General features: G+C 41.5%; 1 protein-coding gene across 1 annotated transcript in view; it reads left to right on the plus strand.

Moving 5' to 3' along the window:
* Window positions 1-13053, plus strand: part of EHF (ETS homologous factor) — a 34577-nt gene extending 21524 nt beyond the window's left edge. Inside the window, exons 3-9 of the mRNA XM_068684636.1 lie at window positions 161-406; window positions 732-791; window positions 3065-3133; window positions 3225-3293; window positions 6333-6392; window positions 8433-8628; window positions 9490-13053. Coding sequence (XP_068540737.1) covers window positions 161-406; window positions 732-791; window positions 3065-3133; window positions 3225-3293; window positions 6333-6392; window positions 8433-8628; window positions 9490-9589 — 800 coding nt within the window. The 3' untranslated portion in view covers window positions 9590-13053. The remainder of the gene's footprint in view (window positions 1-160; window positions 407-731; window positions 792-3064; window positions 3134-3224; window positions 3294-6332; window positions 6393-8432; window positions 8629-9489) is intronic.
* The last annotated feature ends 1578 nt before the right edge of the window (window positions 13054-14631 follow it).

The raw sequence follows: 14631 nt of genomic DNA on the forward strand, positions 1-14631 counted from the left end.
TAATTTCTCCAGTAATTGCTACTGAGCTAGTGTTAAGGACTGAAAAAAGAATCTATATCTGTGGACTTCCAGGACATGAAATTTAGCTGTATACCTTTCCCATCTTCAGCATAATCCCATGATGCTAACACAGATGTTTAATACCCGTTTTCTTTTCCAGTGTCCAGCAGTTTCTATGGAACCCAGTGGCATGAAATACACCCGCAGTACTGGACCAAGTTTCAGGTCTGGGAATGGTTGCAGCATCTCCTTGATACCAACCAACTGGATGCCAACTGCATACCCTTCCAAGAATTTGATATCAACGGGGAACATCTGTGCAGCATGAGTCTGCAGGAATTCACTCAGGCAGCTGGGACAGCAGGGCAGCTGCTCTACAGCAACCTTCAGCACCTAAAATGGAATGGTAAATAGATGTTAGGCTACACGGGGACAGAGATGCACGTACAGTTGTCTGAATTCTGGGATCTTCAGAAGCCTCTTATGTTATCCTGAAGCCTACCTGGCAAAACTCATTTGCTGTGTTTGCTATACTGCTTATACCTAGTTGACTCTATTACTATATCACTTATACGTGACATAAGGCAGAAGGACCAGGGGAAAGGGTATGTACCCCACACCAAAATTAGGTCTCTGGCTCAACTGAAGCAGTTCATGCTTGGAGCTGTATCTTTGATTCTTCCGTGCTCACTCTCATACTGCTTTCATATCTGCTGTATGCTTTCTTGCAGGGCAGTGTGGAAGTGACATGTACCAATCACATAATGTCATTGTCAAGACAGAACAAACAGGTGAGTAGCTGTTGGATAACTTGTCTGCTGATGGTGGCAAAAAGGGGAACTTGTCCGTTTCAGTAAAATCAAAACGGGTTTAATTGCAGTGGAAAGTGTTTCATGCAGAATAAAAGAAGTAACACAAATATCAGTCAATGTCCACTTGGTGAAGCTTCAATAGTGTCACCATATCTTTGCATGTGGCCACTTTTCTAGACTTCTACAATATCAGCAGTCTATAGTAATGTTCAGAGTTAGTACAGTTTGCAGTAGTCAGCAAACACAGCTCTATAGATAACTTCATTATTTGCTTCATTCAGCAGATTTCAAAGCAATTCTTATCACAGTATTGTCGTGTTTGTTTGTTTGTTTAAAGAGAAAAAATATTTGTTGTGATGTTAATGCTTTGAAACATGAAGAAATTTCCAAACCAAACAGTTCTGAGTAAAAAAAATGTTACATTTCAATTTCTTCAAGTTTCAATGACACTGAAATTCAGGTAGTATTTTAGTTTGACCAAATCTGCATTTTTCACATGGCAGTCTCTTCTCCGGTGTATTGATAGCTAGATCTGTTTCCTGCCAGGACTTTGCTTCACCGAGAAAAGAACTTCATCTTGGCTCAGTGCTCTTTGGGCACAATTATTTTGCCAGTTCCTTTCCAAGAACACCCCTGTCCATATCTGAACACTCCCTGCCTCCACTGGTCCCAGCCTCATTGTGTGTGGATGTGTTCATGAGCTGTGTTTTAATACCTCCTGGGGGAACAAATACAGATTGTAGCATGTGAGGACTCCAACAAATACTGCCAGCCAATACATTTAGCTAATCCATAGGAGCCCAGCCTCTCCAGTCAGGGACACTTCACCTTCTCCTTGCAGGGAGCAAGCACTGCAATCGGCAGCCCCCTCCCTGCCTATGCCCATGTGGTATGGGTGGCGTGCATGCAGCAGCCTTGATGCTTTCCATATAAGAAAAATATAGTTATCCTTTAAGTCCTGATTTATGAGATCCTGGTATAATGTTAGTCTCCCTTCGCACTAGAGATATACAGGGCTGAGCAAAGTACCTCTGCTGCACATCCTGGAAAGGTCAAAGCCCAGGACTGACTCGTTGTGCCGTCTGCCATGCCTGGTGGTGGGGCAGCGTGGACTGGTGTGGACAGGGCTGGCAGTTTAGAGGGGAAGCCTGCCACTTGGGTACTAAAAAAGGCTGAAACACGAAGACAAGCTGTTTGCCCATGTTCCGGCTGGCTAAGGCCTGTTTTCAGAGGCAACATTGGGCAGATCAGGTGTCCAAACAAGCAAAGGGTGTGTGCTATTGTAGGAACACAAGCTCTGGGTGCCCAAACATGCAGCTATTACTTAGCATGCCTGCTAAATTCCTATGTCATAAGTGGTAACTCAGCCAACCATGATGATTTAGCTGTAACTCTTTTTTTTTTTTTTTTTTTAATTTCATGTATATGAACATGAAAAGAAGAAGTAAACTCCAGATTTGAACCTTACATTTCATCCTTTCTGAATCTGGACTTAAAAGAAAAAGAACTTTTTAAAGTTTCTAACCTCAAAAAATGCACTGTAAAAATACTAATTTCCTGCTCACTGTACAGGTTATAAAAACAATATTTCTGTTCTGTTTATATTGATCCATCTGACCAGAAGGTCAATAAAAAGTATTCCTCTTTAATCATAAAGGTGGCTTTTAGGTTAAGGTTGGGGACTTGACATGCCTGAAATAAAATGGCCCTACATCTAGGATTATGCTTTGATGTTTCTGACTATGTGCTTACACATGAAGCTCTGTCTCAGAGGGGACTTTCGAGTTCTACAATTATAGAAATAAATAGTCATTACAAGCATTCTCCTGTTCTACTAGATATTTGAGAGCACTTTCATTTCCATGGCACCAAAGCACTGTCATAATCACCAGGGGCTGAGACTTCAGGACTGGATTGGGTAGAATTACAGTTGATCTGGCATAGGAAAATTCCTTTAAGGGCAGGCATAAATGATATCTTAGCCAGGAAAAGGAAAAGCCTGCTGCATTATTTTTAAAAGTCAGCACTTTGTGTAAGTATATTTGCCTGAGTATGCAAAACCCTATCCATAATTTGAGTGAAAGGAAACAATTTCCCACTTAGCCCCTTCACTTCTCAGTTCCCTTCGCTATTCTTTTTTTTTTTTTTCTCTTACATTTCTCACCCTTCTGTCTGTCAGTGCTCAAATTTACCCCTACGCTGAAAGACGTTCTTTTAGAGATGTGATTTTCCTTGTTGTCCTTTACCTTCAGATCCATCGTTAATGGTGTCCTGGAAAGAAGAGAATTACCTGTATGACAGTGGCTATGGTAGCACAGTAGGTAACTAACATCACAGTACTTCATGCATTTCTGAGGCAACTTTACTGTTGTCAGAGGATATTACTTTAAATGTCTTCTTTTTAATTCCCAGAGCTATTGGACAGTAAAACATTCTGTCGTGCTCAGATCTCCATGACGACACCTAGTCACCAGCCTCCTGGTAAGGAACTTGTAATTATATCGTTGTTTGTCGCTTGTCCCAGAGCTACCGACGTATAATAGTCTCCGTGGTCTTCTGTTGCAGGATTGAATCTGAGCCTCCAGTCATTTTATACCAAGCAGTACTGATTCTGACAACTCTTTTAGCTATCATTATTACAATAGTTGCTTTAAAGAAGTGCTTCTCTCTTCCCTCTCTCAAGACAAAGAAGATCAAACAATCTGCAACCTCCATATATCTTTTAAAGTGACTGAGTCAAAGGGGAAGATGTTAGTATCAGAGAGACAAGATGTTCCAGCTTGGTCACGCTTTTCTGTGGGGTAGCTGAATAAGGGCAAATAAGAGTCATATTCACCCTGGGAGTGAATATGCCTACGGAGCTGGGGATGCATGTCGAGTAGGTGACCAGGTTCGGGGCCAGGTTGAGGGGCAGCCCATGGGCACAGCAGAGCAGGCACAGAGCCGCCTACCCACCTGCACCAGCAGAAGGGCTTCCCGATAGCTCCCAGCTCAACCTGTTTCTGCTGAGAACAGCTTCGTGCCTGTCCCCGGGCAGACACCGTGTGCTGTTTTCATCCCTCCACAGTGCTCCCACGAGGCCACAGCGGAGATACAATCTGCCTGCTAAAGGGCAAGGGAAAGAGCAAACCCATTTGATGTAGTGCCCGGTGAAAGCACGGGCAGGGCACACGCGTCGGGGCGCTCTGCAGGCGATGTCCTGGGGCAGGCAGTGGGGATGGAGGTGAGTGAGGGAGGCAGTAGGAAAAGAGGGAAGCGGAGATCGTGGGGGAGTGAGAACAGGCTGAGGAAAGGCAGGTCCCTCTTAGGAGGCATTCGAGCACATAGACCTGGAGGATAAAATAGTGGAAGTCACAGGACGGTGAGGAGGGAGAGCGTGCAGCTGAGGATGCAGCCTCGCAGGCACTGCCTCTGCAAGGCACCGCGGGCTGCATGCGGGCAGCAGGGGCAGCCCCTGTGCCCGTGTGTTCGCTGAGTCCCAGCACAGCCAGGCCTGCCATGGGGACGTACAGTTTAAACTAATGCACTTGGCAATAAATAAAACCAAAGAGAGAAAACTTAACCTGAAAAAGAAAACCACCGAGCCTTAAAAAGAAAAAAAGAAGAAAAAAAAAATCAACCCCCCAAAAAACCCCACTCTGTTTGTTTTCTCCATCGCCTCCACCCACTCTCATAAGATGGCTGCCAGGATTTCGGAGCTCTCTGGCGGGACTGGGGACCTGTCAAGCTCCTGGCGCAGAGTGTTTACCCGCTGACTGCTTGAGCCTAAAGCTAGGGTGGCACGCCAAGGGCACAGCCTCCTGTAAAAACTAAATTTGTATATCCCGTAAAGAAATGGCTCATTCCTGAATCATATGCAAATACTCTGCAACCTTTTGTCACAAGTTTTGCAAGACAGCTTTGTTGAAACTGCATCGTAACTCTTTTCATCTGTCAGGCCCCGGCCTCCTAACATGGCATGTTTGAAACCGGTCTCCATGTAAGAGCGGAGGCAGAGCGGGAGGCTATTTACACAGCTGAAATCCAGAATAAATCACCAGCAAGGCAGAAGGCAGCTGAATTTCCAAGAATAAATCTCCGGCTAAACAGAGCATAACAAACATTTGCGAGTGAACTGTGGGATCTTAAAATGAGAAGTATTTAAATAAGAGGGCAAATAAAGAGCCTGGTCCTGCTGTCCTCACCGGGAGTTCCCACAGGCTTTTAATAACATCGGGGGAATCGTAATCTGAGGAAAGGCAGTGAAATAAGCCTCATTTTACTTTTTCCCCCCAAGCTGAGTGAGGCTCAGGCTGGTTCCTGCTCTTTGAGAGTGGGAAGGCAAAATGACTCAGAGCGCATTTGCTGCGAGGGGGTCAAGGACCGTAATTATGTCAGGCTCAGAACAGCGGAGGTTAGACTTATCCTCTCTGACCTGCTCGGTTTATGTATCCAGTTATGTATGAATAAAGCGAGTGTGTGAATAGCTTTGCATCTACCTTTTCACATGCAGTTATTGCAGTTGCTTGTGCAAATCCGACAAGTTTCTATGCAAATGAATATTTCCTGTGAGTCATTTGCACATGCAAATGCCCAGTTTCCATGAAAAGTATGATAATCGTGCATTCATAGAAGCTGGGAAAACATGCGTGGGACCTTAAGCTTTGCTTTATGGAATTCGGGCACGAAGCACGCCGAAAAGCAAACACAGGAGGGGCTCCCTGGATGATCCCACAGGATCAGGTGAAAGCTCTTTGTGAGCGGTGACGGCAGTCAGGCTGTGGCAGATCGAGGCCGGCAGGGTTGAACGTGCGGGGTGCCAGGCGGGTGACAGCGAGGAACAGGCGGAACTTTTTTTTTTCTTCGTTTCTGAAGAAACACTTGTGCCAGAAATCTGATTCCTCCTCGGGCTGGCTGCAGGTGATAAAGTACCATCGATGAGAAATGGCTTGTTTCTGTGGCTCGGAGCCACGGAACAATATATGCACGTCCAGCTGCCAAAACCTCCTACCAGCGCAGACCCGCTCCCCCCCTTCTCCCCCCCAGACACCCGCGCTTTGCCAGGTCATTATGCTTTAGTCAGGTGGGTGTTCTGTGCATTGGTACCGGCGCATACATTTCGCATTAGATCATCTCGTCAGAAACAAATAAGCCCCCAAAGATACATGCTTCTGCAAAGACTGAGACATAATGGGACAATTCAGGATTCCTTTTATAGACGTGATCCTCTTATTTTTCTCTCTCTCACACATAGCATGGGGTGAGGTATTTGTTAATCTAATTTAGGTTTCAAAAGCCAAATGTTTACCTCTGCATTCATTCTTTATTCATCAATGGTCTCTTTGTGAAGTGTGCTGATTACCATACAGTACAGAAAACAACACTCCCCCCCTTTCCTCCTCCCTTAGATTGCCTTCTGAAAAGTGATTATCTTTAAAAGAGATATTCATTCTTTTTTGTGGTTTTATTTCTTTCAACCTGCTAGTCAATGGAAAACCTTTAATCAAATTTACAAATAGGCTTCATTTTCCTTCTCTGCAGATTCTTCAGATGTGAAAAAAACACAAGATCATACCCCAAAGTCCCACACCAAGAAGCACAGTAAGTCCATGGTTATAATGATTATAATGTCCATAGTCATAAATGTTGTTTGATTGAAGGAAAAAAAAAACAACACATTAAAAGTAAATCCCCTTTGGGAGGGAAAAGGAAGCATTCTGAGTTCATTTTGAAAGCAGAACTGGTTAGATGGTTACTGTGATTGAATCCTCCAAGGATCTGACTGTTGCTGGTGCTGTTTGCTTACATTATTTTTGACACAGTAATGTTGCAGTGTTCAAAATGTTTTTATCAGTGAGGGCTTACAAGGAAACAACCAGAGTTCGGTTGCCTCTGCACTGTGTTGAGCTGGGCTGGTGAAATTGAGTAAAAAAAAATATGGAGCAGTGCCAGAGACCCTGTTCAGCGTCTCCTCCCAGAGTTTCTCATGCACGACATCACGAGCAAACACGTGCCCCCTCCCACAATTTCTGCCACCTGTTCTTCTGTTATGGCAGTCTTCCCATTCGCCTCATCCTCTTTTAATGCTAGTTTTGATTCAACCTCAGTCTGAAGACAGATTAACATAGTTGTGATTTCTGGACACAGTTCTGTTAATGCGTTTTACTGGGGTTTTTATGCTGAAAATATCTTATGTATGTCTCTTGCATCCTGTTTTTCTGTGTTTATAATAGAACACGTTAATGTTGGTCCTGTGCTGTGTGTTGCAGTATTCGATTTCGTTCTGTTTCAGTACAGTCTCCAGATTCTGTCTCCTCGTGACTCCTCTTCTTACCCTGCTCTGTGACTTTGCCCATTCAGAACACCTGAACTTTTTATCTGCATGCAGGCTTTTTGTTTTGTGCGTGTGTTTGTTTATCAGGGTTGCTAATGAAAGGATTAGATAGGACTGTTTCAAAGACAGCCCTGAGAAGAACCCCTTGACAGCCTTGGCATGCACAGAAGGTCACCTTGCCATGTAGAGCTAATCCCCTACATTTCCAGTTTCTTCGGTGGTGCTTCATATCACAATCTATCATGCATATTGTTGATGTCCAGATAGACTAGATCCACCACATTTTGTTGGTTCTACAAAACAATTACCGTTCCAAAGAAAAACACTGGATTAGTTGACTGAACTCTACCCATGTTAGCCTGTAAACCAGTTTCTGTTTACTGTCAAATCTTTGACGAGGTTGTCTCTTTCTAAATTTGGTCTAAACCTTTGCATGGGTTTGAAGGCAGACCAAAGGACTGCTATTTTTCTGGTCCATGTTGTCACCGTGTTTGTTATTCTTCATTCATAAACTACAATGTCTCACTTATTGGATTTATTTAATTCTTCTTTTTGACGTGGGCTTTCTAGTGCCATCTCTACAATATTGTGGGATGGATTTGTGCTTAACCTGGGAGGCCTACGTATTGAATTTGGAAATCTTTTAGCCTTTTCTGCTATCACAGTCGAACTTTATTATGCCGTTTTCCCATACAATTTTGGCTAGCTAGTTTTGTCACTATCCTTCTAACCACTGTAAACTTTCTTACTACTTGAAGTCTATGTAAGATACTTGACACCAAATACTTGTTGATGTGGAACAGCATTTCATTTCCTTTGCCTTCTCCCTGTCTGTTTGAAATGCCTGGAGCTTCAGTGCCCACTTTACAGTTATCCTGGCTCTTTCATGTACTGCATGACAATAGCAGGTTACATGCCATGCTGTAGAAGAATATCAGCAAAATGGGCAAGCGAGATGAAGGGAAGACTTAAATGTGTTCTCTTCAGGGCATAAGCAGTGCAAAGGCAGGAGGAAGCGGTGGGTGGTTTGTATTCTGCTTCCCCTGGTTGCTGGGGCTTCCATCCTCCTGCCTGCCACGGGGCTCAGACTGCCAAAAGCTGACATTCACCTCCAGCCTCGGTGTAAAGGCTGTCAGTGTTACTACCTGTGTATCTCTGAGGTGGTGATCCTGTGCTCCAGGAGCTATGGCCCGTCCCCACCGCGTGGTCATTGTCTGTAGATGACATGCTGTGATTAAATGGCATGAGGAAGACCATAGCCTGGAGAGCTCCTTAAAATCCTTCCTCCTGTCCCCTTCCTCTTTCAGACCCTCGAGGAACTCATCTCTGGGAATTTATTCGAGATATTCTTCTCAATCCTGAGAAAAATCCAGGATTAATCAAGTGGGAAGACCGGTCAGAAGGCGTCTTCAGATTTTTAAAATCCGAAGCTGTGGCTCAGCTCTGGGGGAAGAAGAAAAACAACAGCAGCATGACTTATGAGAAACTCAGCCGGGCTATGAGGTGAGCTGAGAAGATGCCATAGAAAGCTGGGGCACGTAAAGAAACTACCTGAAGGGAGAAGCTGTTTGACTTTTTAAATTGAATTGTAATTTGTTTTTGCAACAACCAAGTCTCTCCCACTAATTTACAGTTTCTAACAGCATTACATTCTTCTTTGTCTTCTCTTTTTCCTCCTTTTTCTGTATACTATACTAGATATATAATATTTACAATATATTTTATAAATATATATTATTTTTCTTTCCACACAAATAACCAATAAAAGTAGTTGACCATAGGAAGGAAACATGGCTGTAGTAAGCTGAAGTTCACATGTGACTAAACTGGGAATGCTTAAATTGTAGAGAGCTTGTTTTTTTGTTCTTGTTTTTGTTTTCAGCAGTTTATAACTTAGGCATCTCCCCACCTATTATCTTAAAATCGGTTTACAAATCCTCTGTTAGGATTTTCTTTGTCTTTTGCTTTAACATTTTCAGAATTTCCCATGATCTATGGATGTTCAAAATGTATTTTAAAATGGAAGCTTAGATTCTTTCCTAGTCTGTTGTCAGGTGCTGGTTTATTTAGATTTAAAAAAAAAAAAAAAAAAGAAATCTCATGAGAGTGTGTAATAAATACAGCAATACTTTATACTTTGAAAAAGGTGAAATTCAAATTAATAAGATAATGTAAAGTAAAAATAATAAAAAGAAGGCACAATGATTTTTTCTTCCCTAACTTTCAGATAGAATAATCATAGGTGTAATTTATATCAAAAGAAAATACTTTTCAGATAGCTTCGGAATTTCCAATTTGGCAGTGGTCTTCTGGGACTGTAAAAGAATTTAGTCTTAAATCTTTTTTATGCTTTTCTTTTAACAGATATTATTATAAAAGAGAAATCTTGGAGCGTGTGGATGGTCGGAGATTAGTATATAAATTTGGAAAGAATGCCCGCGGCTGGAGAGAAAATGAGAATTAAATATGTCAAGAAATAACATTTAAAACACCTGGATGTAAATATTCAAAGACTATTTTCTTATATTTATGTACCAAACGGGGGTGAAAAAACAATTCTACTTCTGTCGGGAAGAAGGAACATTATCATTATTGGTGTTAAAATTATTTTATTTGAAGTATGTCCTGTATGGGGAAAAAATGTACACAGTTTTCTGTGATATAAGATAACATTATAGAATTATGATTATTTTTCCCTTCTTGTGAAGTTTTTCTCTTTTTTTTTTTTTTTTTTGTTAAATCATACAGGCATAATGTGATTTATGACAATGCTGTGAGTCACGCAAAGAAAGGGAAGGAGCAAAACACTAGGGCATTTAGGGAGTACGAAAATCCACTTTGGAAGGCAACTGTAAGTGGAGGAAACAGTAAAGCATCTCTGAGCCAAGTAGTCTTGTTCCATAATCAGCTGGTTTATAGCTTTCATTGGCCATTATCACTTGTTCCTTCCCTCCTCCGATTTCTGAGTGTTTTAATACTTTGCTGGCTTCCAGTTGCTTTTGTTAAATCAGACGGTGGGTTCCCTTTCAGCTAGCTTATCCCAGCCACAGAGGGCAGTGGCTCTGCAAGGTGGCTGTGAGCATCTATTTGAAGAACCCATACTACCTCCACCACTGGGACCTTCTTTTGTAGGCAGAAGTTTAGGACCTGACCTTGCCTGGTACTGAGTATCCTCCCTAACCTCCAAAGGGCATTCAGCTCCTTCCAGGAAAAGGGCTATTTGTTTTTAGCTGACATCTTTGAGGTAGACTGCAGGAAGAGAGTCAATCTCAGGGACCAAAAGCCATTAAAGGAAGATTGTTTTCTGACTGGGCAAAGTTACCAAAAGGTACCAGTTTCTCAGCTGAAATAATAATATTCCCCTCCCCCCATCCCCTTATATTCCTAATTAAATCAATCAAATCCATGCCACATAAAGCAGTGAGGAGGTGGTCAAGCAGAACATATATTAATCCCATGGCACAAGGGAGAAGTCTCCCCAGTTCCTCCAAGTCATATGGTCCTCCTGGCAGGTCAAGTCTCATTTGGATACTTATTTTCAAAAAACATTTGAAAAATGCGAAGCTCCATTGCATGTAAAATACGAGTTTTCTTTGCTTTTCTCACGTCTAACTCTTTGCATTTGTATTTGTGTGATTTGCTTGGAATTCTTAGTTGCAGAAAAACCCACCAACATAAAGACACTGAGACTTTCAGATCTGGGTCAGTGTTTTGGGCTCGTCTCTAGCAGTGCTATGCGGAGACAACATTCATTGGCAGCTTTTTCTTTCTCCAAGACACAAATGCTTCCTGCTGGCACCAAGCACAGGCAGAACACAGGGAAATAAAAACTAGAGGAGGCAGCACTTCACCAGGTCACTGAGTACGTGAGATGTGGGAGTTGAGAAACAGGATTTTCTTGGTGATGTTAACAGAGGTGAAACCAAGATTGATTCCAATTCTCTTTCAGGGATGGGGAATTTGGAAAGCAATGTCAAATTGGGGGCTGAGAAGTCCAGGAAAAAAATAATTAAATCCACCCAATATCCATTTCCTCGGGCATCCCCTGGATTTGAATCCAAATTAGCTTGAAATGTAGCAAGGTGCAGCTGGAGGTTGTAGGCTATTCCATTTTGTTTGTCTTAAAAGCAAATAGAGATGAAACCAAGAGACAAGAGAAGTATCAATATAAAGGGCATCAAGTGTGCTTAGCAACAATTTGTAGGCAAACATGAGAGCCTAACTTGTTATCTACACATGTAGGGCATGTCAAACAATAACACCACCTCCTACACTGTGTATGCCAAAGCTGTCACCATCAATTACCTGTACATGACAATTTTTACTTTTCATAACCTGGGTGGAGAGAGGTTTGTCTTATTTACAAATCAAGTAATAAACCTCTGTACTTCAAAGCATTTTTTTTTTCTCTCAGTGTATCTCTCTCTCTCTCTCTCTCTCTCTTTTTTTTTTCTTTTTTTTTTTTTTTTTCCCTTTTGGACTGACTGTGCTAGCTTTGCTTGCTTTTGCGCAACTCACTAATTTCCTTTTTTTCAGCTTGATTGGCTACATTCCACTCCATTTACTATCTTTTTGTAGTTCATATAACAAGAACCAGGCCACCAGATGAAGAGAGCACCTTCACTTTTGCTCCAAAGACCATTCCTTCCCCATATCCTGCAGTTATTTGCAGCCCTTTGCTCCATGCACTTCACCCCCACACACTCCAATCCACACCTTGGGTGAAAAATCTGAAATTAGTGGCACCATCACAAATCCATTGGCACCCAGATTTTACCCTTTCTTGCTCTGGAAGCAAAGAGAAGTAGTTGTTGGCGGTAGCAATACTGTTGGACTTAGGTTAATGCACATCTTACAGCAACTGATTATAATACCTTCATAAAACTACTTTATACCAGAACTCTCAACAAAGTTCCTGGGAAATAAAATGAACTTGTGATATAGACATGTCACCCCTTTGTTACTGAGCAGCAGCTAAACCTGCTTGTAAAGGCTTTGAAAATATAATGCTTCATTTAAAAGCCCACTGTATAAATCCAGAAAACGATTTACGCTGGGGTGCACTATAAATGCCAGTCTTTCACTGTTGTATCTTTCAGCACGTAGAAATCGTGCAAGTTTATATTCCCACTCTGCGGAACTTTTCAGACTAGGCACTTGTCATTCAGCATTACAATAGCACAAAAAGTTGGAATAGAAACCGGCCAACATTTACTCTGTTTCACAAATATATTAACCATCGCCTAAGACAAACACAAAGGACTGTTCAAATCTACAGTTCTTGCCAAGGACAGATGAAAACAACCAAAGGGAACCTTTTTACCAGGTCTAAGCAAATGGAGAAAATGAAGAGATGAATGTTTATGTAAATTACTATTTAAACAAAAAGCATTTCTGATTGCTCTTTTATTTTGTATTTCAGAAGCTGAGCAATCATATTTTTAGATGTATCCTTTAAGTTAGCAGCTGCTGAACTGGTAGCACCATGTGTATAGATTTTTATTGTACCATAATTTTTCATATGTATAAAGCTCTAGATAGGAAAGTATATTATATTTATATAGTTACATTGAAATCACGATGTCAGAGGTGTTGGCATGAGCACCCTCAAACTATATTTTCTGCACAAAGTTAGAGCAACTTACTCTGAAAACATCCTGAGAAACTGTATGTAGGCTGGTGAACTACAGAGACATTAAAATGTGTAGTTACATTTTCGTCTTTCTTTCTGCAGCAAATTGCATAATTCCTGCTTGCTTCTCACAGCATCCTCAATGTACATGTGTGGAAAAGAAAAAAAAACGCATTAGATATTTCACTATTGGCATTGTAAATCTCAGCTTGGAGACTATGTATCACAGAATGGTTCTAAAGACTGTTTCTATTTTTGTGGATATGATATAAATTCAAATAAACAACTCGACAAATTTTCTGGTGAATGTTTATCTTTGCTTTTTTACATCTTGAGATTGGAATTGTGACTACATTGAATTGATTTGATATTGGAGAATATTTAAGTATTTGAGGAAGAAATGATGTAACTACCACAAAATCCAATAGCTTAAATTTACTTTATCTGCTACATAGCCCTTCTGTTGTGGAGACACTGGATTTCCAAACCTGTTTCGCGTCTCATGGGGCTCGCTGGAACGCTTGGTGATGTCGGCATAGCTAGACTGCCTTTCTTGTTCGGCCACTGAACTTCACAAAGCTCTTACTTCAGCACTGATTTAACTTCAAGGTATTTTGAAGCGTGCACAAGGGCTAGGCTGATTAAGGCTGGCATTACTCACACTGAGCATTTCCTTCACTGAATCAAAGCAGCTAAAATGACAAAATCTTTTCCTTTGTGCTATTTTTCACTAAAGGGATGGCTACAAGAACACTCAACAAACCAAAAGAACATCTCTCTTCTTTGGGCTGCAGTTTGAGAAAGTGGACAACCTTATACTTGAGAGAAAGTCAGTGGGCCCGTACAGCATTTGCACCCTGTGGCAGACTGTGGCTATATCAGAGAAAAAGTTTTATTTTTAAATGCAGGCATAACCCCTGTGTTTAGCAGACAGAACCAAGCAAGTTCCCTGAAAGGGCTGTCGTAGTTTGAGAACGCAAGAGTCCCGAGCCAGCTTTCGAAAAGAATTGGAACCAGATATCAAGCAAGTTCAGACTGAATTTTAAATAAGCATACAGCTGGTTTTCCAGTAAATGGTTGGGCTTTTTGTTTCAAGCAAGCTGAGGCCAATATTTGAGCCAAAGACAAATGAGAATATTGTCTGGAAACATGCAAATAAATGCCTATTTAAAAACAAACAACAAAAAAAGACCCTCTTCTGTGCTTGTGACTTAAAATCAAGCAAAACTGCAGCTTTCAGCCACACTCTAAGGCCATATGAAATAAACATTCAAGGTAAAATTCAATTTGCAAGTCCTATGTAAATTGAGAGTAAGTAAAAGGAGCACTGGAAACAGACTTTCTTCCAAGCTACATCTAAACACGAGATACATTTGCGTGCATGTCTGCAGCAAGGGTGAGTGAGAATTGGTTCAGGTAAGTGAAATCTGGTACTGCAGACAGATGTGCAATTAAAAGTTACCAATACTAATGGCTTCCAAGCAGTGTCAATGTGATAATTATAATAATTTTGGAGATGGATTATCTATCTGGGTTTGCAGTGTTTGCTCCCCTGCTGACAGAGCTTTGCGCAAGGCGGTCCAAGTCCTGAGTGGCTGTGGAAGAACATAGCTCTGCTCAGCTTTGTGCCAGCCAGGAATTTCCTCCGACAAGCACTCTTGCTGCCTTTCCACAGTTATTCAGCTCCTTCAGTCACCCAGCACTGTTTCAACATGTGAAGATGTTCGATAAAATGCCAGAAAGATTAAAAAACAAAAACAAACAAAAAAAAAAACGTAGGAGAAAGGCTGAGTGGATGGCCATGTCTTACTGCACCGAACTTTTCTGCGTGGAAATACAAAGGCAGAAAAAACGATGATGACTGACTGAAACCT

The sequence above is a fragment of the Anas acuta genome, chromosome 5, assembly GCF_963932015.1.
Source record: "Anas acuta chromosome 5, bAnaAcu1.1, whole genome shotgun sequence".
Classification (NCBI taxonomy): domain Eukaryota; kingdom Metazoa; phylum Chordata; class Aves; order Anseriformes; family Anatidae; genus Anas; species Anas acuta.